General features: G+C 39.3%; 1 protein-coding gene across 1 annotated transcript in view; it reads left to right on the forward strand.

Annotated features, from left to right (window-relative positions):
- ARHGEF38 (Rho guanine nucleotide exchange factor 38) overlaps positions 1 to 25172 on the forward strand; it is a 121195-nt gene that overhangs the window by 43918 nt on the left and 52105 nt on the right. The window contains exon 3 of the mRNA XM_077755769.1: positions 11645 to 11768. Within this exon, the coding sequence (XP_077611895.1) occupies positions 11645 to 11768 (124 nt within the window). The remainder of the gene's footprint in view (positions 1 to 11644; positions 11769 to 25172) is intronic.

The raw sequence follows: 25172 nt of genomic DNA on the forward strand, positions 1-25172 counted from the left end.
GTTCTACACAATCTAGTCCCGTCTCCCATAGAGTTCAGCAGTTTCTGGGGTCAAACTCCTCAGTCACAGGACTCACAGACTTCAGAGTGCAAAAATCAAAGCTAGGCTGACAGGGGCACCTGGGTGGCTCACTCTGTTAAACATCAGACTTTGGCTCAAGTTATGATCTCATTCCTCGTGAGTTCGAGCCCCACATCAGGCTCTGTGCTGACAGCTCAGAGCCTAGAGCCTGCTTCAAATTCTGTGTCTTCCTCTCTCTCTGCCCCTCCCTTGCTCATACTCTGTCTCTCTCTCTGTCTCTCTCTCTCTCAAAAGTACACATTAGAAAAATTTTTTTAAAAAAGCTAGGCTGACAGTATGAAAACAAAAGCTGCTTATGTAGAAAGCTGAGCACAAACAGGAATTCTGGTCACCATATTGAATAAAACTCTGAGAAAATCAAAGCAATTCATGTTAACTGTACTTGAAATGCTGGAACCAATGACTCAAAGAAATACTTTTGAATTTCTGATTTTTCTTACTGGCCTTTTGGAGCTAATGCGCTTACTTTAAAAGATACTCTTTCTGGAAGACTGCTTTAAATATCAATACATATATTCTTTAATCAATTAAAAGACCTGATTTTCATGGTTACTAAGATCGCATCACAATGAAGAATCCTGTGGTCTACATGCCACACTTTTAGGTTTTTAAACTTAATTTTCACCCCCTTTTTAAAAACTCCAACATTTATTACACAATCTGGGCCATTGTTCCTCCATTATAAGGTCAGATACTTGAAGTCATATTAGAAAAGTCAGAAAAAAAAATCAATGACATTTTTCCCCCACTTTTTAGAACATTCATTAATAAGGGCAGTTCTTGAGGCACATGGCTGGCTCAGTAAGTAGAGCGTGTGACTTTTGATCTTGTGGTAGTGAGTTTAAGCTCCCCATTGAGGCTTACTTAAACAAATAACTTTAGGGGAACCTGGGTGGCTCAGTCAGTTAAGTGTCCAACTTTTGATTTCGGCTCAGGTCGTGATCTCACAGTTGGTGGGATCAGGCCCTCGTTGGGTTCTGTGCTGACAGTATGGAGCCTGCTTGGGTTGGGATTCTCTGTCTCGCTCCCTCTCTTTCTGCCCCTCCCTCACTTATGTGCTCGCTCTCTCTCTCTCTCTCTCTCAATAAGTAAACATTAAGAAATAGTTTAAAACATAAGTGCAGTTCTTATGTGCTAGAGATTATAGTTATGTAATGTTACATTAAAAAATAAAAATCACACGAGTAAATGGTGCTGCCAACCACAATATGACTGCATTAATATATAGTAAGTACTGGCCTCTTTCTCAAGTACTGACAGAGTCGTCCCTGGTCACTTTCCCATTTTTCCCGGGAGGGACTTTTCTGTTTTGTCATCTTGGAAGGCACGTAGTTTGCTGTCAGATTGGATTCATATCTAGTTGGGTATGGAACTGATAGATCAACAGGCTAGAAGGTGAAAATTCTTTGTTTGGGTAGGAAATCTCTTATCTTTGCTTTTTCAAAAAACCTCACCTCAAAAAATGAGGGATTTTTAAAAATCCTTGAATTACAGTTTTATGATGGAAGCTCTCCACACTGTTTTTACATTTATAAGCACCTCATAAGTTCCATTTTAGGGCAACATCAGTTTTCTCTAATTTTTATTTTCTATATTCGATATCAAAACCTGCAGGGTCAAGTGAAAGGATAAATGAATGCATTTGCCAGTTCAGTTCAGGGCTTGGAATACCTAGAATTGAAAAGAGAGAGAAAGAGACAGAGAGACAGAGAGAGAGATGTGATGCACAAATCTGTTTCAACATCTGGGAAAGTCATCCCTTCAGCCCACGTAACGTGATCTTGTGCTCATTGTCTCACTTCTCAGAACTGAATTGCATAAGCCAATATTTTAATTTCCTTTTATTTGTTATTTTATTTGTGAAAAACAGCAACAAAATTTCAGTGGCTGTAATTACCATAATGATGCTTTGAACCTTGCAGATGACGTGCAGGAGATGTTGGGGCAGTTTTACTCAGGCACAGGTCAATACAGCTGTGCAAATCAGTTCAGGGCCATACATCTTGGACTCCAAAGCCCAAATAGTGCTGAGTCAGAAAGAAAACACATATTGGGGAAATAAATATTTATTATATAAATAATATAATATATAAATAAACACACTTCAGGCACTTTGGATACAGACAAGGTTAGTGATTACATGAGTTAATTAATTAATTTTAGGCCATTTGGAATATATAAAGACATGTGAAACTCACTTGCCCTTAAAGACTAAGGATCCCTAGTTTGAGGTGACAAGACTCACAGCTATGAAAAGATAATGCATAATGCAAAGCAATAATTGATAAGTGCAGACAATAAGTGCTGTTGGAGTTCACAGAAGGGATAGATCACTTTCAGACAGATTAACTAAGCAATATGTCACGGAGAATGTGATATTTTAGTTGAATATGCAATTAAAAGATTAAATGTTTGTCAAGCGTCTATTGCATACAATGCCCTCTGCTGAGTTCTGCATGGGAATCAAGGAAATTTATATCATCGTCCAGTCTTAGAAGAGTTTGTAACCTGATCAAGAAAATGACTTCTAAACACATAAAAAGCCAAATAACAATCAAAGATATATTTCAAGGCAATGCTGGAAGTGATCACGACAGAAGGCGTTTTGTGATTAGTTATGCTAATTAGTCATGCAGCAAACAATTGCTTTAGACATTAGCAGGAGACACTCATTTTCCTGACCCTTTAACAGCATTTGACAGAATAATTTCCTTTTTCTGTCAACTGCGACTCCAATTGTACCTGATTTCCCACTACTACTCCAACGTCTCTAAACCTCAAAGTAGATCAAGGCTCAGGCTGCGGGCCTCTTCTGTCTTTTGTCAACATTCACCCTGTTGAGGATCTGATCTGATTTCATGCCTTTAAATCCTATCTACATGTTAACGGTTGACAAATGTTTATCTCCACCCCAGACCCCTTCTCTGAAAGCTTCTTTGCTTATATCCAACTCCCCAGTCAAAGCTCTATGTAATCTTCTACAAGGCATCTCCAATTCAACATTAGTGCAAATCTGAGCTCCTAATTTTCTCTTTAAGATTTACTCCTTTACAGCCTTTATCACCTTATTAATTGGAAGCTCTGTTCTTCTTGTTCAGTGAACAAGCCAGGAACACTACTGTTTCAAGATCTTGCTGTTTTCTTTGCCTTGAATGTCCTTTCCCTAGAAAACTCGATGGCTTGCTCTTTCACCACCATCAAGTCTTCACTCAGTAACACATTCCTTGACTTCCACCTCACTCTGTCTTACACTGGGTTCCCTCAGAAGCAGATCCAGATAAAAGGCATTTTAGAACAAGTCATTTATTTGAGAGATGATCCCCTGGAACAACAGTCAAGGAATAGGGAAGTGAGACAGAGAAGGAAAAGAAGATAATCTAGGGTACACTCAGGAGCAGATTGCCTCTGTAACCCACTGAGGCTAATATCCCATGAGGGGCTCTAGAGCACTGTACACAACACACCTCAGAGTTGTGCCACGTGAGGGGTATTGATCCACCAATTCCCGTTAAACAATGATTGAGGGATGCCTCTGAGAGTGTTCATTCCAGACTCCCTGGACTTCTTGTGTGTAGACAGGGCAGGAATCTGTGGTGAGAGAAAGCCTTTAGATAGACAATCAAAGATACTAGCAGTATGAAGCTCTTCAATGTGTAAAGGGACACTAGGATAAAAGGGATTTGGGTGAGGCATTCCCAGAAATATAGCTTCCCCCAAATTCCTTATTTCCTTTTCTCTGCCTTATGTTATGCCAATAGCATTTAACTCTATTTGCATGTATATATTTTACTCATTTTTCTCATTTACCCAGCTCCTTTATGAGGCATGGGTTTTTGTCTCATTTGCTTATTGCCATATTCCCCAACACCTAATACAGTGACTGGGATATAAACAGAAATTGCTTATTGATGGTTCATGAATGGCTTCAGGCTGGGTGAATGGTCTAGGAAGTCCTGGAGAAGGGATAAAATCTATACCAAATAAACACTGGTTAGGCAAAGGCATGATCAGGAGAGCAGTAAAAGAGACCATAAGTGGAGAGCTGCAGGCACGAAGTTGTAAGTGAGTTAGCTGGTGACAAGTGTGAGGAGAAGACATTCCTTTTGATTGGAGCAGATCGTTCTTATAAAATAAAAATATTGGAGTAAGGCAAGGTAGGTCTTCGCCAGTCAAAACTGTCAGTCTGAAGAATTTGGGGTCTTTTCTGCAGGCAACTGGGGAGAATTGAATGTTTTAAAGGAGGGGAGTTCATCATTGTGTTGTAAACCCCCTTAAACTTATGTTTGTAGAAAGACTGAAAGTACTAGGCAAGCTGATTTGGGGAACCAAAAACAAAGAAAAGTTTAGAAGCCTTTTCAGAGGCACAAAATGGGACCCAATAGAGTTCTATGGCATCGCAAAAAAAGGCTCATGGAGTGCTGGAGATTGTATGGTTAAACTAAGGTATTGCTATCTGGGGTCCAGGTGACACAGGAGTGAGCTTGTCAATGACCCTGGGGTTTGGAGTCTGGAACTTGGTGGTTCTGTTACTACATGCAGTGCCCAAACACCTGCCCCTGTGTTTTGACAACATAACTCAAGTGTTTATTCTATACTTTTTAAAGAATTTCTAGAGTCACAAAATTTACTGGATCTTCAGCTCAGAAGAGCTATTCCTAGCAGTACTATTTGTCCTCTGAGCATTTCACATAACATTCTAAGTAGGAAATAAGAGCAAACCTGAAGACCACCTCCAACCCCAGATGACTTCTTTTCTGCCTGTCCCTGTGTCAAGGCAGATAAGAAAAACAAAGCCAGGGGTCCTTGGTCAACTACCCACTTTTATCCAAGGGTATCAATATAAGCAGTTTACTTTTGTATTAGTAGTCAAGACAAAGCTTAGAATGGGGCTTCTCAATCCTCTTCCTCTCTCAGAGGCCTCAGGAATTTCTTAAATTGGACCACAGTCTCTGATCTGGCCTTCACTCACCTCTGTTGGCTCTGCTTTTCCCCTTGCATGAGCAGGTCTCAGAGGTCTGTCCCAAAATCCCAACCTGACTTTCAGCAAAGGGACTGACATCTCTGCACTGACACAGGTCTGTCCACATTATATCTTCTGGCCTGGGATGCTTCTGGGCAGTTTTCGCGTAAGTTGGGCATTTAGCAGCAAGCTTAGTTAAGACTTGCTGTCTAGCAATGATATTGATTCCATTTGTAGTTTGACTCAATTAGTCAGTTTAGAATCTAGTTTCACAGCAGGAAATTTCACACATACAAATCAGTAGTTTTGAGAAACCTGATGAAATAATGGCTAGTTTACCCAAAAAGCTTTGTAATCTAGAAGCCAACTGTCTGAGTAAATGCCCTAGTAATTAGATAATTATCCTAACCCTGTGGTTGCCAGGGCCTTCTGCCAACATCCTCTTTTCCACTTGCTGCAATTTCTGTCTCACAAGCCTTTCCTTCTCAATTGCCTCACTAAAAAATAAAAGAAGACCTGGGTCTTTCCTCTCAGAATGTGGTTTCCACTTATTATAGCTTTTTATACATTTTCAGCTTTCCTCCATGCTCCTCTTGCTTTTTACAATTAGTCTTAATATTATTGTACTTATAGGCTCAAAGGTTAATAATGAGGCAAGCTAATTTAGGGAACACATTTAGGCCTCCCCATAATGCTGTGCATGGAAATGCCTTACAGAAGGGGTAGATGGGACCAAGGTTCTGTTAGACTGAGCCAGATGATGTCCCAGGTAGGTTTCCCTAGTATGAATTCTAATTAGGGGCCCAGTTTGAAGACCTATGTTGAACCTAGATTTACTGCCAAGCCACACTAAATAGCAGCATTGAAGTCTTTTCCAGAAACCATTTCCAGAGAAGCATTTGATTGATGGCAATCACTGTACCCTCAAAATCAATGCTATTTATTGTCTTCCTCCTTCTATAATTGGTGTGGTGGTGGTGGTGATGGTGGTGGTGTGTGTGTGTGTGTGTGGTGTGTGTAACTTTAAAGTTGTGTGATTTTGATTATCAAATTAGAAGCCCAAAACACATATTTCTAAATTGAGGTCAAGACAATAATATCCAATTGAGGGCTTTTAATCCATTGGTTATCAGAAGAAAACAATGTTCGTAATTGCTACTATAATTTGCCAGGACTTGTTAAAAGCCTTAAGAAATATTAATAGCTTCATGGGGCTCTTGAGTGGCTCAGTCAATTGAGTGCCTGACTCTTGATTTTGGCTCAGGTCATGATCCCAGGGTCATAGGACCGAGCTCCGTGTCGGGTTCTGAATTAAGATTGGACACCACTTGGGATTCTCTCTCCCTCTCTCTCTACCTCTGCCTCCACCCCTGCTTGCTTGCTCTCTTTCTCTCTCTCTCTCTCTCTATAAAAAAGAAAGAAAAAGAAAAAGGAAATATTAGTAACTTTAGTTCTGTAGTTATGAAATTTATCACATGGAAATAATCGTGTGTTTACCAGGTTTTAGCCAGGAGAGCTGCTTATAAGAATGAAAATGACCTTCTATTTAGATTTCAGAAATTTAGTGACTGGTTACATAAACTAAAGTATTTCTACATAATACTGACATTAAAAATGGAGCAACCATTTTTGAAAAATTAATGACATGAAAAATGTTCATGTTATGCTAAGTTAAAAAACAAATTTTAAAACATTATTTGAAATACACAAATCTTGTACAGATGCACACATTCAGAGAAAAACAATTTGGCAGGACATACCTCAGGATATCCATGGTTATTGCTGTGTTGTAGAATTACAGGTGATTGTATTTTCTTTCTTTTACTTATCTGCCCATCTTTAATTTTCTACGATGAACATGAACTACTTTTATGATAATAGTTTTTTTTTAAAGTTTGTCCCTCGACTTCCTGTACTTTTAAGAATTTGTTCCTACCTATTAAAGGTATCTGTGGTTGGAAGTCTGTGTGACACCTAAGCATGGTTAGCTCTTCTTCCCTGTGGGTTAAGGCTGAGTGTCCCAGGGCTCGTTAAACAGAAAACAATAAACAGGCGTTTCCCAAGTGTAAACTTAAGGAAACTTGGCCTCTGTCAGCAAATTTTCTAGGTATACTAATAGACAACTAAGCACAACGGTTTGTCTTTGTAGATAAAATAAATAGAAAGTTATAAAATATCCATTTAAGTGATATTTTTAACAACTAAATTAGATAATTTTGCTTTTTCTTCTTCAAACCACTTTTGATCTTTATATACTGTACTTGTTATTCAGAGCCCAGTAGAGTGAATGCAAGGAACATTTATTGATGACTCCCACAGAGTAAAGATCATTTGAATTGTGATTAAATTCAATTTAAATTCTCAAACATTTATTGAGTGACTAGGTATGGGCCCAGTAGTATATTAGATACAGTGAAAGTATTCAAATAACTCACAAAGACAAATGTCCTGGAGGAACTCACAGTTTTGACATAGAGTCAGATAAATTAATAAATATCCTTGATATATATAGTGGGTTTCAGCATAAGCATTGAGTAACATAAAGCAAGAGTCATGGGAGTGAGGAGAGGGAGAGGTTAATTCTAATCAAGGGAACAAGAAAAGTTTTCTTAAGAGGAGTAAGATTTGGGGCTAGAAATAAATAAAAGTGTATTAGTCTCCTCTTAGTTACAAGTAACAAATAAAATTCAAACTAGCTTAAATAAAAAGGCCATTTATTAGCTTCTGTAATAAGGATGTATTGCCTTAGGCAAGGTAGATCCAGGCTTAGCTTTCCCCTCTGTATCGACTTTATGGCAATCAAACTCTCCAAGAAGACTGCCAAAGATAGAAACTTACATACTTAGTACTTACAATCCTGGCCCTTCTATTCATTAAAAATCAGGGAAGATCCTCACTGGCTCTACTTGGGAACCTGCCTAGCCCGGGCCAATCATTCTGGCCATCTAGGTCACATGCCCTGCCTTGTAGGGAGTCAGGGGAAGGAGGCAGGGCACCATGACTGACAATTCCACCAGATCAGACAGAGTTGGAGAGCTGTGGTTTCGCCCCAGAAAGCAACAGAAAGGAGAGAGAGATGGGGAAAACTACGGGACAAACACTGTCGTTGCCATCTTCATTTCAGACAGGTGGAATGTTTGTAAGGAAGAGAGAAAGGAATTGCTCAGACTAGGCGTGAATGCAGGGCAACCCCCAAATGCTTCCAATACAATGCATTTAAAGTGCTTGTGCGGTACAAAGTAACTCTACACCAGTGATTATAGTTACTGAATTGATTAAATGTTGTAGGTGTGTTTTCCTTTACTTAGATTTTTATACCTGGAGAGTTTTCATGCATGGAACTGTAAGGTCAGCGTTATTTAAGTGTAATAAGAGCTTGCTACTGAAGTATATCCTGTGATGAAAATGTTTGTAAAGCAAAAAATTAAATTGGCACAAGAAACACTAACATTTACTTTTTCTGTTTTGTACATTCGAATTATTATGTATTGACTTTGCTTAGGATAATGTATACTTTAGACTAAATCTTTTTTTTCCAAAAAACAAATTTTTAATCCATTTAAAATATAACTCAAGCTTTTAGAGCATTGCCTGTTCTGGTAAATGATTAATAAATGTATATAAATGCTTCCTTGAATTTATATCAATAATTAAAAAGTCATCTACCAGTTTTAAAAGCCTATTTGGATCAGACATTTGTTTGTTCCTTGGCAAAGCAATGACTGAATGTGAATTTAATTTATGATTCACAGAATCCCCATGGACCCATGGTGATACAGACGATTGAAACCAGGCCAATTGATGTTTTAATCCTTCCTGTCCTTCAAAAAGAAATGAAATTAAATTCTGTATTTTTGTTACTTAGTATTTGCAACATTGGGCTAAGATTATAGATAGAATATAGAATTAAATCCTTGCAAAAATGAATTTAAAATCTAAATTAGACAGAATTCTGACCTTGAGAAATAAATTGCAGAAGTGACAGCCTAGTGAAAAACTAGGAACAAATAAAAAAAATCCAGAGATGGCAAGATAGTCTGTCAGCATTTGCTGGTAATGGACTAACATATAGGATTAAAAGATGAATTTCTAGTTCCAACTCTGTCCTGAAATTCATAATTTTGAGCATGGTGCCTCTCCCTACTCCATATGAGCTTTTCTCTCTTCAAACATTTAATTCATATCTTATAGAGAAGTTGCAAAGATCTATGAAATAATTAATATTAAACATTTACACTTTTCAGAAGAATGTTTTCACAACAAAATGAAGTAATAGGTGCACTGTATCAGTTACATCTGATCTTTCATCATATAAAGCAAGTAAATTGGGAATGAAATTTTATGTTAGAAAGATTCATTTCAAAATATGATTTTAAGAAATGTTCAGTGGTATATCTAAAGGGGACGAATCTAGGGACACCTAGGTGGCTCAATTGGTTGAGCCTCCGACTTTAGCTCAGATGATGTTCTCACAGTTTGTGAGTTTGAGCCCTGCATGAGGCTTGCTGCTGTCAGTGCAGAGCCCACTTTAGATCCTCAGTCCCCCTCTCTCTCTGCCTCTCCCCCGCTCATGCTCTCTACTCTCACTCTCAAAAATAAATAAACATTTAAATAATTTTTAAAAAAATAAAGTGAATCAGTCTACAAAAATTTAATTCATATACAACTTTTAGAAAACATATTTTGCACTATGCAAAGTTACCCCACTGCTATTTAATTAATACTCAATGCATAAAGCAATTCTTTAGAATAAATAATGTGTTAAATCAGTGGTAACCAGTAATACGTGACATTTTTAGCCATTTAAAATTCTTATTTACAAAAAGAGTCATGTAACTGTTGCTTACCTTTTAGATATTTTGCTTAATCTTAAACACATTTTGTAAAATAGAAATTGAAAGTCCTAAGTGTCCAAAGATTTCAGGCAGAAGAGCCTTATGTGCCTTATCCTATAGTACTTAAAGGAACATTTTATGAGATACTTAGATACCTTAAAAGCTAGTAATGATTGCAATGTAATCATGGAAATACAGATTTTTTAAATACATGAAATATTAAATTTGAAAATTTAAAGATTTTAAAATTTAATTTAAAATACTGAAATAAACCCACTACATAGAATCACATGGAATTTGATTACACATGAGGCTGAGAGTTTTCTTGAAGACAAGACTGATGATAGGAAGGTGAGGAATTTCCCATGTTTGGGAGGAATGTGGTCCGCTACATGATATCATGTAAGAGATAAATGACGTAGTCACCAAATTTTAAACAAGGTGGAATGTGAAGCAATGCTTCCATGTTTAATAACAGAACATCCATATCAAAATAATATCTATCTCTGGTACGGGGNTGAAACCATGAGAAAACAGCTGCAGTGTTCTTTATCTCCAGAATTCCTCCACATCTGCCTCTTACCCTATACCCCTTGTTCCCAATTTCCCTAAGTTTCCTGACTTCCTTTTTTGATCCTTAGTAAGCGAACTCTCTGTCTCTCTCATCCCTAATTTGCTGACCTGGTTTTGAACCAGCAACTCTGCTTTCTACTTTTGAAGCTCTTCCATGACTTAACCCAGCAACACTGCTTTCTACCTTCGAAACTCTTCCATGACTTACTTGATGACTGATGACCGGATTGCCCAGCTCTGACCTCACAGAGTCCTACTCTGACTCCTATTCCCCGTGGGAGCCCAGTCAAGCCTGTATCAATCTGTTCATAAGCTAATTAGCGCTATTTGATTAAGAAAGGCGACCAGACTTAAACTCAAGAGAAAGATTTAGGGTAAGATCCAGCAATATCAGGGCACAGATCTCACCAATTTCAACTTAGATAGCTTAGGATAGTTGGCCATCCCTCTACTAATCATCCAATGCCTATGACAGAGTTTGGTTTCTATTACAATTCTTGATACTTCGAAGACCCTCAGGAAATATTTAATTAAAGAGAGAGATGAATGAATAAATAAAATATTATAAGCACCAGCTCTAAGATCTAGGAATGATTATACTGGTTTTTCAGGGTGTGCATGAAGTTATAAAATATGATGAATCTTTAATTAGTAGAACATGTTTGGTGAAATTTCCATTCACATTTCTTTTAAGAAAAAAAAAGCAGGAAGCAATTCAGCACATCTACTTGTCATTGCTTTTAGAACATCTGTGGTTTTAGAACAGCTTTGAAAATAGTTACTTGCCTAGAGTAAGGTCTGACTTCTGCTGTATAAGCATTAAAGTGTTCTAAATTCATACACACTGGTACATACCCTCATTGATGGCAGTTAATAAAAATACTGATTAGGTGGCTTACATCTTCTTCACACTGGTTCTTATAGGAATATGTACATGTACATTCAACTCGTTAAAACTTGGTCAAAATGTTTTAAAAGGCAGAGGTAACAGATGCATTATACCCTCCCCCCCTTTTTTTTTGCATGAAGAACTGCACATTTACTCTAGATATCCCAAATAAGAATGTTTATAGAAATGGTTGATGGGAGCAGCAGGGGCTGATATATAAAATGCTTACTGTTTAGTGGGAGAAAATGTCCTAAATACACTGCATCTCTCTCCATCAGCTGGTGCTCAGTGTTTGTGTTTCTTCAGATTGATCGGCTGGACGTGGATAGCTTGTTTAGCAACATCGAGTCTGTGCATCAGATATCAGCCAAGCTGCTGTCGTTGTTGGAAGAGGCCACAACAGACGTGGAACCGGCCATGCAAGTAATCGGTATGTTTATTCTCTTCTCGAGTCCTACAATACAACAGGAAGTAATATTTTAATAACCTCCCTTTGCTTTGGTTTTATGTTTCTGACTCACTAAGCTTCCCAGGAGATGTATAAATGCTAAACCCATCTTCAGGCTCATTGTAATTACACAAACTCTGTATTTATCTTCAAATGGGTTTACATCCATTTGCTGAAGCCCCACAGTAGCACTAAGCACACCATTTGCTTTTTAATTTTCAATCTTTCAACCTCTTTGCCTTCCAGATGTTCTCTCATTTTGTTTTATGGCCAACACTTACTTGATCCTTAAAGAATTAAATATTTAAATACTTTAATAGCTTTAATGATTTTAGTCGCCGTGTTTTTCAGATTTTATGCCTATGAATCCATTGACTTTGGGATGGTACAATTTTTTTGCATTAAGGGATTTTATAATGTATAAAACACACAAGTTCTACTTTCCCATGCTTTTCCTTTTTTCTCTATATTATTTGCTTTCCAAATAGAGTTTTACTTTCAGTCATAGATTATTTTCTTACTCTGGTAAGATTTGTCATTGAAAAAGCATTGAGCCAAATTTTTATTCCCCTCATTTTTTGGGAGTTTCAAAGGGAACATCGTGTTTTGAACTTTTTGAAGGCAGTGCACACATCTGAGAGATCATACTTATAGTGCCATGAAGCTAAGACTTCTTTAACAATTTTTTAAATTATTTTTTAAACATAACATGCAATGTATGTTTACTGCAGAATTATTGAAACATCGCAGGAGTACAAGAATAATACACCCCTCCAATGCCACTATCTTCCCTCTAAGTAACCGTTGTTATCAGTTTGATGTAGATCCTTTCTTTGAGACATATACAGAGACACAAATGCACACTCACACCTTATGTCTTTATTCATAATGTCTTAGCTAACGGAAATCAGAGTTATAAAAAATGAAATTGATCTTGTTTAGTATTTACGGAAGACTCAAAGGTTAATAACCAAGGCCAATATTATGCAAAGGTGAATCAACCTTTGTAGTGTTTTACACTATAGACCAAAAGGTCAGCTCACTCAAAAAGTTTCTCCCACTGATAAGTTTACATTTAATCCTTACTTGTGATTGAATGTCCCTATTGTTTGTGCTCCCCAAAATTTATATTCTGAAGCCTTAACCCTCAATATAATGGTATTTGAAGGTGAGGCCTTTGAGACGTAATTTAGGTTTAGATGAATCATGGGTCTGCCCATGATGGGATTGGTGCCCTTATAAGGAAAGAAAGAGACACCAGAACATCCTCTCTCCCTCTTCACCATGGGAGGACACAAGAAGGCAGCTATCTGGAAGCCAGGAAGGAGGTCTCCACTAGGAACTGAGTCTGCCTGCACCTTGACCTTGGACTTCTCAGCCTCCAGAACAGTGAAAAATAAATGTCTGCTGTTTAAGCCCTTCCTCCCTGCAGTCTATCATATTTTGTTATGGCCACTCAAGCTGACTAACAGTCTCCATTAAGTTGTAAATATATTTTCTAAAGAAAAGACTCTATTCATTATTACTTTTGTGTGTATTCATTGGCCATTCGTTTATTAATTCACTCAGTGAATAGTTACTAAATAGCAGCTAGGTATCAAAAGATGAAAGAGGTCATCTCTGTCCTTCAAGAGTCTGCTATTGAAAAGTTCAAATTGAAGGTGTTTGTATAATACACCATCAGACTATTTCTACACTATTGCAGAACTTCAGGGGATACAAAGAATATTTCTAGATGGGGAATCACAAAAGGATTCTTGAAAATGTTACTTGGACTTACAATTACAGGTCAGGTTTCAACAAGTGAGGTCCAGGTCCGAAAGACCAAGTAGAAGCAACAGCATGAACAAAAGCATGGAAAGCAAATGCCAAATGCTAAGCATTTTTAGGAAATGGTGAGAGATCAAGCCAAGCAGGAGTGAAGGATTCACAGAAGGAAGGAGTAAGACATGGATCTGTCAGCGTAGAATAGGGGCAGATTATAGTTGGAATCAAATTTGTAATTTACTCTGCAGGTACTGAGGAGGCATTAAAAGATTTTTTTTCAGCAAGGGGGTGATGAAACACAAATTTCTGGAGAAAGAAAACTATGGTATGTATGAAGAGAAGGGATAGAAGGAGAAAATGAGTTCTGGACCTGTAAACAAACACATTGTTATAAATAACTCAGGTGTGTGGTAACAATTTTACCACTTCTAGGCTAAAGTGGATACAGTGAGAATAAAAATTGGGGGTCAGAGTAAAGAGAAATGTTAGATAAAACATAACCGAGATTTAGGGGTTGATTGCATGTGCCGGACTTAAAGACAATTTCAGGTTTAAAGAAAGAAGTATCCTGATTTACCTAAAACATCCTGGTTTTAGCCTACTCTTCTAGCATCCAGTCCAGATTAGCATTTTTCCTGGATTTTCTCCTTTTCAAGAAGAATCATTATTAATAGTTGCACTACAAGAGATTTGGTAAGACCTCTGCATTCTGCTTCAAGTTTTAACCAGTTTCTCTTAATAGAATATAAGAGGCAGGTGCACTTGACATAGTTCCCACCATAACACATGCTAAACTCTGAAAGCTAGCCCATCTTTCCTTTCCCAGCCTTATGAAGTGCAGCATGCACAACACTGACTGATAAAAAGATGGCATTTGGATGTGAGCAGCTGGTAACATGTTCTGGTGGTGGCGGGAGATGTACCTGATGCCACAGATTCTGCTGTCCGCTGGGTATAGCACTTAGTATGTGATGGTCTGTGATGGGTGGCCCATGACGGGCGCCCCTTGCCATGATCTGTGAGAGGCGGGAAGCCACCAGGATAACAGTCAGTGGGTTTTAGTGAAGCATATAGGGAATTAAAGATTAGATGTAAGTGGAACATATGTGGGAAGTAGAGACTTCGCAGTCCTGTTATGGAGTATCCAGATACTGCTGCTACAATAGTTTGGTAATTTGTCTTATGATACGAACCCATAACTTTTTAATTATCTGGTTATGCTTATTTTATTTTGCAGTAAACACTTTCAGAGGTAACTGTTTAATCTATGCATATTTAATAAAAATTAAGTATTGATCTTCTGTTTCACAAGAAAGTTGATGATGAATCCATAACACACAGGGTACTTGCCATCCACCATAGGGCACTAAATGCTGTTGCTGACCATAAGACAATCAAAGAAATCTGAAGAAACAGCAACATCTATATCAAAACTTAGTTATTGTTTTAAGAAGATTGTGGCCATTATTTTATTTTTTAAAATTTGTTTAATGTTTATTTATTTTTGAGAAAGAGAGAGACAAAGCACCAGTGAGGGAGGGGCAGAAAGAGAGAGATACACAGAATCTGAAGCAGGCTCCAGGCTCTGAGTTGTCAGCACAGAGGCAGGGCTTGAACTCACAAACAATTTTCTGTTAAGTATAAAATTAGTAAATAAAAAGCTAAAAATACTATGGTTTACAGAGAAAGCTCAATTGAACATATTCCCAATTTCATTTACCAATCATAAATTGAAATTTTGAAGATTATAGAAAAGTAGATTAAAACATTAAAACAGTAAGGCCATATTTATTTATTTATTTACTTACTTATTTATTTTTAATATAATTTATTGTCAAGTTGGCTTCCATACAACACCCAGTGCTCATCCCAACAAGTGCTCTCCTCAGTGTCCATTACCCACTTTCCCCTCTCTCGCAACCCCATCAAACCTCAGTTTGTTCTCTGCATTTAAGAGTCTTTTAGTAAGGCCATCTTTTAAAAAGAGAGAGTTGAAATCATATTTTAGTTTCCCTACCCTTTACATCTGGGCTAGCACTATGGCTTGCTTTGACCAATAAAATGTGGTAAAATGATTTTCTACAACTGCCTTGTGACATCCACTCTCTGCTCAGGGACAGAGAAGGCTCAAACTACCCAATCATTTCAATCAACACAGTCAAGGCCTTTGGACATGTGAGTAGGGCCTCCTCAGCCAGATGGCCTCTGGTTACAGATTACAAACACGTGAATAAACCCCATCAATAACACCTGGAGACAAGCCATCCTATCTGAGCCTCACTCAAACTATCAATACAGAGTTGTGAGCAAACAGTGTTGTTTTAAGCCTTTAAGTTTTGAGGTGATTTTTTTTTTCTGCAGCAATAGCTAATACACATTCACAAACAGATTAATTCAAATTAGATGAAGAAAAGCTTCATCTGGAAACTGGATTTTGAGCTTGGACTTGAAGGATTTAGAAAGATGGAGATTAAAGCAAATGACTTTCTTAATGACAAATGGCATAGAGGCCCCAAGGCAGGAGAGCATAGGAAATTCTCATAAAGGACAGCAATTGAGTATGTCTGGAAGCATAGTGCCAAGGAGGCCCTCCATGACCCATACATGGTAGCCATGTCAATACAGAGTTCACTGGCAATTTCTACCCCACACCACCACTGGCAATTTCTATCACTAAATCTTTCACCAAAGCACTTACATTTCACAGGATAACCTGATTTTTGGTGAGATGTTTCCAAAATCACATTACCACAAAATGCAAAGCACAGGTATCCTATTTCTCTGTCCTTAGATGGCATGAATGAGAAGTTGTGCTTCATGGCTCTAGTGCCAAAGGGAAACTTTCCAGATACCTAGATAAACCAGGAGGAGGATTTTACTCAGTAATAACCTTGGGGGTTGGATGAGGTTCAAGTTTAACACAGAGGCATATGTTTGTAGATATGAGAGCTCTGGGGAATCGTCTGGACTATCATGCCAAGATAGAAACTGGATTTTAAAATCTTGACTTCAGCAGGCTGTCTAAATAGGAAATGGGTTCTAAATCTTTAGAGATGGGAAATGAGATGTGGCTCTTGTTTCCACTTAAAATGGAGATTACTCTGTAACAATTTTAAGAAAACAGTGAGCAAAGACAAAACAAGTAAAATGATAGAGTTTAAGAACACAGAGCTTCAATATCAGGTTGACTTGGTGTACATCCTGGCTCATCCAATTACTGAATGTCAGTTTCTTAGGCAAGTTACAAAACCTCACTGAACTTCAGATTCTCATGTGGAAATTTGAGGTAATAATACCTACCTCATGGAGTATGTGTGAAGACTAAGTAAAATCATGTATAAATAATGATGGCCCAGTGCCTATTAATAAATATCCAATACATGATATTACTAACTTGTTATACTGAGAATATTAAATTTACCCATCTATTTACCAACTTTGGTTTCTTGTGTATGTAACCATTGAATAAAATGTGATTTTTCCCCCAGAGGACCTGATCATGTTTTTCAAACAATCGGATTCACTGGATATATGTAGCTTCTAGATGCTCCCAATATCTATGCATCTTGGTGATTCATAGATCTAATGAGGCAACACGTTTTCTTCCACAAAACATAATTTAACATATCAAGTATCATTTCCACATTCCACAGAGTGAATGGCAATGCAGTAGCCACTTTCCAAAGATGGCTCTCAATAGACCACGCCTCCTGGTATTCACACTGCTAAGCAGACTAGTCCCATATTGACTCTGGACTGGCCCTGAGACTCACTAACTCATACAATGCAGTGGAAGTGACACTGTGTCAGTGACTGAGCCTAAACCTTAAGAAAGCCTGGAAGATTCTTCTTTTTGTGAGGAACCTGCCATTTAAGAAGTCCAGCTACCCTGTTAGAAATACCACATGGAGAGGTCACATGGAAAGAGATTAGATCTGAGACTATGTAGGGTGAGAAAGTAGCCCAGCTGTCCCAGCATCCTGGCTAGGGCCAGCCTTCCAGCTGTCCCTGGCAAGGCACCAGGTTTGTGAATGAGCCATCTTGGACCAACCAGTCAGTTAAGCCCTGGGTTGACTGCAGCCCCAGCAAGCATCAGAGGTAGCAGAAGAGCCACATGCCTGATTCCAGCCAACCCACAGAATTGCAAGAGAAAATCAAAACAGTCGCTGTTTTAAGGTACTAAATATTGAGGTGGCTTGTTACATAGACAGTTAACCAAAACAGAGTTTGCTTCCTCTTATATACATTTGCAACAATGCTGGAATGTTTCAAAGTCTTAAAAAAAAGACTGAGTTTTAAATATGTTTGAGTCTACCTTCTGCGCTTACCTCCTGCACACGATAGCGAGAACCAGAGCTGAAAGAAGCTTGTGGTAAAGGAATTGCACTTTCTCATATGCTTTTTCCTGAGGGTGAGTTTATCCTTTGAGAGAAAGACAATTTAGAGCTTTCTGTTCTTTGAAGGTGTAGTGGGTGATGCACTGTTGTTCTACGGCAGTACTTTGTTCTCCTAAAGCAGTGTCTCTTGTATGTCCCTGAAGCAAGAATCTGTGCCTTCAGCGGTGATTTTGTGAGAAGAGCATTAGTCACTGATAATTCATGTCACGTTGCCATGTGGGAAATGCCACAAAGTAGCTCACCTGAATAATTCTTTGTGTGTGTGTGTGTGTTGTACTCAGGACACAGGTAGGCTCAGTTTAGTTAATTCTAGCTAGCTAGGACAGACTGGGAGCATCCCAGACCCCAGACCCTCATACTGGAATGTGTGAGGCCAGTAGAGGCAAGCCACAGACACAGCAGCTCACAGATCAGGGCATTTTATTCTAAACATTAGCAATAACAGAAAAGCTCTCAGATAATGTGATGGAAAAAAGGTCTCCCCTCCCCACCTGTGGGGGAGTGGGAGGGGGGAGTCGAGCATATGCAAATCCATACAGGGAAGGAAAAATCAGCCGGGGTTGGACTTCCAGCCTCCTGAGTGCAGTCAAGCTGGGTTCCCAGGGCTACAAGGACTGATTTCTTGTACTAAAAATAAAGCCAGGGTGGCTTAGTAACAAGTTCTACAGTTTTGTTCTCCAAGGAGAAGGTTAAGTTCTAGGAACATGCACTGGAGAGCAGGCTCATGGAGGTCCATGCCTTAGCTCTGCAGTCAGATCTGAATGGAGTGTGAAAAAACAAATATTGTGCAGAATACACATAGAAATACAGTCTTAAGTCCTACAAATGTCAGAGTTCTATGAGTCCCTGAACACTTTCCCAATAGTCAGGGACTGAACATGAGAAGTGTGTTTGCAGAAGTGCAAACCTTACAGGTACATGGTAGCCCAGAGAGAACACGGAGTTGGTGGGGAGACAAGTCTATGCTTTCATGCTGACTCTGTTGCCACTAGACCTATGGTTGGGGTCAGTGAGGATTGCACTTGCCTACCTGGAATGGAAACCTCACCAAAAGGACTTAACTGAAAAGGGGTCTTTTTCCTCCCATAACAAGAAATCCATAATTCAGTAGCCCAGAACTGGGGTGGCTACGTGCTGGGTCCTTGCAGCGCTTTCCTTCATAGTCTTTGATGTGTGGTGTTTGGCCTCCTGGCCTTACGATGACTCCTTCACTACCAAGCATTGCTTCCTGCAGGCAATCAAAGCAAAACCACCTCCTTCCAAGGCTTGTTTTCATTTGGGAGGAAGAGAAGCCCTTCCCAGGGACTTCAACCCTATATGTCATGATTTCATCTCTCACACACACCATTTCATTTCATACACATATACATGCACACATAAATACACACTCACACACACAATTGGACACCCCTAGCTACCAGAGATTGGAGAAAGGTCAGTATTTTTCACTGAGTGCATTCCTGGTCTAAATTTTGTTCATTCAGACCAAAGAAGAATGGATAAGCAATTAGCAATAGATGCCGCATTCATTTGTTCATATTTCAATGGGAACAGCAAGTTCTTCGTGGCATACAGGTACAAGACACGAGGAATACTCCCATTAGAATGTAAGCTCCATGAGGAAAGGAACTCTTATCTGTTTTGTTACTGTTGCTTCACCAGCACCTAGAACAGGGTTCTCAGTAGCACTGAGTGAATGAAATCAATGATGGAGAGAATGAGGAGTGTCCAGTACCCTGGCTGGCCCACAGAAGGAACACAGTAATCATTGTTGCTGCTGTTGTCACCCAGTCTGCCTGTCGTTTGTCCCATGGCACCCTCAGAGGTAGTATAGTACAGCTAGCTGTAGGAGAGGCTAGCACTCTCAAGAGAACTATTTACTAAGGTGAGAGAAATGGAGAGTCCTGGGTTGGTCTAAGAACAGCGTCACCGGTACTTTCTACCTTGAGGGGGGAAAAGTTAACAAACATATCTCTTCCTCATCCAGCCAGTAGAAATGCTTTAACTTTCAAGACTCAGAGAACTAGTGTTTCCTTAAGGTGCCACTTGTTATAAAAATGCCTGCCTACAGTTAAAGTATCCAGGAAGTCAAAAAGGGTCAGGAAGAGACCACAAGTTATCATCAAAGTAAACAGCAGTATTCTTGAATGGTAGCATTGGAGCAATACTTAAAGAGCATCCAGTCCAGCCACCTCACTGTGAGAGCCTGATTTGCCCCAAATGCCATCACTAACTCTGGACACAGGAGACCCTAATTCTTCCTTATGCAGGTCCTATTATGTATTATACCCAGTCCATCTCCCCGCCCACTAATGCTCCTGTTTGCCCTGCCTTGCTTCCAGGTACGGTGAGTGGAGACTGCCTCAGCTGTAGAATGGCTTCTCCTCTGATAGACCCCTTCACAATGATCACTGTCCTCCCTGCACTAGACACAGCGATGGCCATGGAACAGGACCCCACACTCCACTGGGGCTCCCCCTCCTTTCTCTTTTTTCTCTTCATGGTCTAGCTAGGCTTACTGGTCCCACTTCCTCACCTCTCCATCCTGCTTCCCACGATACCTCTGAAATTGCTGTGACCATGTCACCAGAGAGCTCAGGATTGTCCCATCTAATTGTCAAATTCATTTTTCTGAACTTATCTTACTCCAGAGCTTCTGAAAAATTTTGTTACTAAAATATTCCTGATACCAGAAGAGAAATGTGAGGACCAAGGAATGTAGAGTTATTATCCAAAGCCACCGCCACAGACATGAAACAACTTTGAAGTCTCATTTTATCTTAAGAATTCATGGGAAAAAAAACCCAAAAAAGGAATTCACAAAAGTTTTCCATTCTCCTCTTTTCTATGAAAATGATTTCATGTCTTAAAATTGATACTCAAGGGATTTGATATTTTTAATCCCATGGTTGCATGTACTACCTGGCACCTGTATTTGCTTTACTCTTCATAACCCTAACCAGGGTCACTAGGGTATCCTTAGATGTCAGTTTTATTCCCAGGCTAGGTAGGAACTAATTGAGACTGAAGGTTAAAGGTAATGGTTTCTGTAAGCAGCATTTACTCTTCCCATCTCTTTCTTCTCATTTTCCTTCCTCACTTTACCCTCTCCTGGAGAACAGAAGGGGACTAGGAAGGAAAGGAAACATATACATGATCTGGCATTTTGGTTGGCTAAGCTACTGCCTTGTTCAGTCCCAGCAGCTGGGCTCTCCTCCAAGGAGGCTAAACAGACTGGGGAGCTCTCCTTGTACCTCCTGGGTAAAAGCTGCCAACAAAGCTCTTTCATTTGGGGATGGCAGGTTTACTTAGCTGTGTGTGTCCTTCAGGGGAGTGACAGCCAGAGGCTCATATTATCTCACCCAGATGTTAGACACTCTTGCTAGGGAGTAGGTCATATCTACCCTTTGTCCTCAAAGCCTCCTCACTCCCTTCTCGGTGTTGTATATACTCTGCCTTGACAAACAAGTTTTGCTTAGAACTGCAGGACTTTCTTTTCGGATATATCTTAGATCATAATTATGCTTAAGATCTTAACTAAAATTCTCCTTTAACATCACTGTATCTGGTTGGTTTTTAGAGTTGAACTTATTACATAGTTTTTCTTGCTAATAGAAGTAACTTTGTACTTTTAAAACATATATTTGTTTATTTTGAGAGAGAGAGAGACAGAGAGCACATGCACATGTGAGCAGGGGAAGGATAGAGAGAGAGGGAGAGAGAATACACTGATGGTGGAGCCTGATGACATGAGCTCAAACCTACCAACCGAACTCATGAACCATAAGATCATGACCTGAGCCAAGATCAAGAGTCCAACGCTGAACCAACTGAGCCGACCCTGTACTTTTTTTTTAAAAAGTTTTTTCATTTATTTATTTATTGAGAGGGAGGGGAAGGGGGAGGGGACAGAGGGAGGGAGAGAGAATCCCAGGCAAGCTCTGCTCTGTTAGCATAGATCCCAACACATAACTAGACATGGGACTAGATGTAGGGCTCGATCTCACAAACTGTGAGATCATGACCCATGCTGAAATCAAGAGTCAGATGCTCAACCAACTGAGCCATGCAGGCACTCCAGTACCTTTGTACTTTAAACTCTGTGTCTTGGTCATCTCAGGCTGCCGTAACAAATAACCTTAGACTTGTTGGTTTGAACAATAGACATTTATTTTTCACTGTTCTGGAGACAGTGAAGTCCGGGTCAAGGTATCTGGTTCCTGGTGAGAGCCCTCTTCTTACTTTGGAAACAGCTAACATCTCCCTATATCCTTACATGGTGGATAGAGAAAGATCTAATGTCTTTTCCTCTTCTCACAAGGCACTAATCCCATTATGGGATCTCCAACTCAATCTTAACTGAGGGAGCTCCCAAAGTCCCACCTCCAAATACCATTACACTGGGGGTTAAAGCTTCAACGTATGGATTTTAGGAGGAAATTAACATCCAGTCCATAACACCCTTCATTGGGTAATATTTTAGGTAACAATTTAGGTAAAGTTTTCATAGAATTTTTGAGTTAGATTTTATGGACAGTAAAGAGGATCCCTTCAACTGTCATGATTCCTCCCAAAATATTTTCTTATGGAAGAAGAAGATACTGTGTTGATTAGACTTAAGGTCAGCTGGTAGAAACAGCAAACAAAACAAAACATTACTAGCTTAAATAAGAGATGTCCTTTTCTCTTTGGTGTAATAGTCTCAAGGCATGTATTTTAGATCTATACATGCTCTGTTCTGCAAAGTCCTCTGGGATACAAGCTTCAATCTTACCCCTATCTTCATGTACAAGGTAACGTTCAAGTTTCAGGTAGCAGAACAAAGGAAAATATGGTGAAGAAGGTGTAAATGATGAGCTATCTGCCTCTTAAAGTTCCTGGATATTGTCATAGAATGACTTTTAGCAGACTTTATTTACATGGCACCCCTACTGCAAGGGAGGCTAGGAAATGTAGTTTTTATTCTACTACAGCCAAAAAATGTTATTGCTTCAAGGAGAGTACTCATATTGGGGAACAATGGCAGCTCTGGCATCATAAACTCATGCAATCTCTTTGCCGTATTTTTCACTATTTTGTCCTTGGCTTGGCTAACAGCAATCCGAATTTTCCTCTCTTTCCTCCGACTGAGCCTCCTCAAACTCATCTGCAGACTCTTTTCCCTAGGGGCTCCCCTCGATGTTAGTGTGCCCCAGCATTTGGTTCTGAATCCCTCTTCTCACTCTGTAGGCTTTCTTGCATGGTCATATCAAAGTCACGGCTTCTGTTTCCCGAGTTTTACATACCTACGCCTCTTTTTATGAACTTTTTTCTTGAGTTCCAGACTCATATCCAATTCCAGAAGAGATTTCTCCACTTAAATATATTTTGGATGACCCAAACTGAGTACACCCAAAATTAAACTCATCATCTTTTCGTCATTCCACATAAACTCTCCATGTGTTTTTGTCATTGTCCATCCACATGCTTACTGAAACCAGAATCCTGGGATATGCTTGGAATTAACCCCTTCTCTCCCATATATCACTGTCTCTTGCCCTTTTCTCCATCTTCTCTGCTATAGCTAATATCTATTGGGCATTTGCACATGCCAGCCACTGATGTTAAGTACATTGCATGTTTTAAATTCATTTAATCTTCAAACAACACTGCTATTACTATTATCATTCTGTCTTACATATAAGGACATTTAAGAACAGAGGAGTCAAGTAACTCTCCCAAACATCACAGGAGTAAATGGTAAAAACCAGGCTTTGAAAACACGCAGTTGATTTTAGAGGACTCTTTCTTAAGTGCTATAGTTTCCTGTGCTCACCCTCAGTATTTATTTGTTTATTAGCATGGAAGTCTTTTCACTGGATTCTCTTTTCTAGTCTCACTAACTTCACCCTCAAAGTCTATCTTTCATATGACTAATTATCAGAGTAATCTTTCTAGGACACAATCTAATCATGTTCGTCTGCTGCTTAAAATCAATCATCTGTGCTTCTCCATCATCTGCAGGCTAAAGTTCTAGCTACTCAATGAGACACAAAGTCTTTCATGATTTAGCTCCTGCCTAAAAATACAACCTCTTCTAGAACTTTGCCATAGACATGGCACTGTCCAGCCATATTAGACCGCTTGCAGCTTCTGAACAGACCTTACTCCCTCAGTGTGTCTCTGCCGTTTGTACTCACTTGTAGCCCCCATTTCAGGGGCCAGCTGTTGGGGAAATTCCTCAAGAGCAGAATAGGTGATCTTCTGTGTTTTATACAAAGTCGGGAAATTGAAGTTTACTCCCACTGGCCTTCATAGGTTTCTTGAGGGAACCATTGGTTCTTTGTACCTTCAGTACTCACCAAATGCTTGCTGTGTAATAGTCACTCTTTAAATTGTAAAATCAGGCTGAAGTTGGGGCACCTGGGTGTCTCATTCAGTTAAGCATCTGACTTCAGCTCAGGTCATGATCTCACAGTTTGTGGGTTCGAACCCTGTGTCAGGCTCTGTGCTGACAGCTCAGAGACTGGAGCCTGCTTCAGATTCTGTGTCCCTCTCTCTCTGCCCCTCCCCCACTTGTGCTCTGTCTCTCAAAAATAAATTTAAAAAAAATTTTTTAATTAAAAATAAAACCAGGATGAGATAGCGACTTCATTCCCTTTTATGCTGTTTTCCTAAACCAAAGCCTTGTGCAGGGAGATCTCTTGACTGTCACTGTCTTTACCCTGGTTTATTGCCCCGCAGGGGAAATTCATCTTGGAGTGGGGTCAGAATCACAGAGAGGCCATACTGTATGGGATGGCATATCTTGGGGATGGACATGAGGATCTGAAGGTAAAGAAGAGATGGGCCAAGAAGAGAAACATGAATATTTTTACATTAGTGAAGGGAACGATTTGCAACCCCGGAATAATCATAGCAGGACATAAAATACATTTGATGTTTTGGGGAGTTGATTGTAGAAAAGATAACTAAGGAGAAAAAGGAGTATTTTTTTTCCCTCTGCATGGAGATTGCTTTTGGGGAAAGCCAATGCAGAAATTCTTGGGTTGTAGAATCTTTTTAAAAAGCACGCGATAGTTATATTTATTTTATAGCATTCTGGCGCTTTTGTGACAGGCAGCCAGAAGTGAAATTACCTTCACTGGTCTTGGCTCAGTCCTCCCTCCCCTCCTAATCATCCCTTCAAACCCACATCCATTAGACAGAGCAGCTGTCCTTCGCCACTAAAGAAACGCAGCCC

Source organism: Crocuta crocuta, unplaced genomic scaffold (genome assembly GCF_008692635.1).
Source record: "Crocuta crocuta isolate KB4526 unplaced genomic scaffold, BGI_CrCroc_1.0 scaffold92, whole genome shotgun sequence".
In the NCBI taxonomy this organism is placed as follows: domain Eukaryota; kingdom Metazoa; phylum Chordata; class Mammalia; order Carnivora; family Hyaenidae; genus Crocuta; species Crocuta crocuta.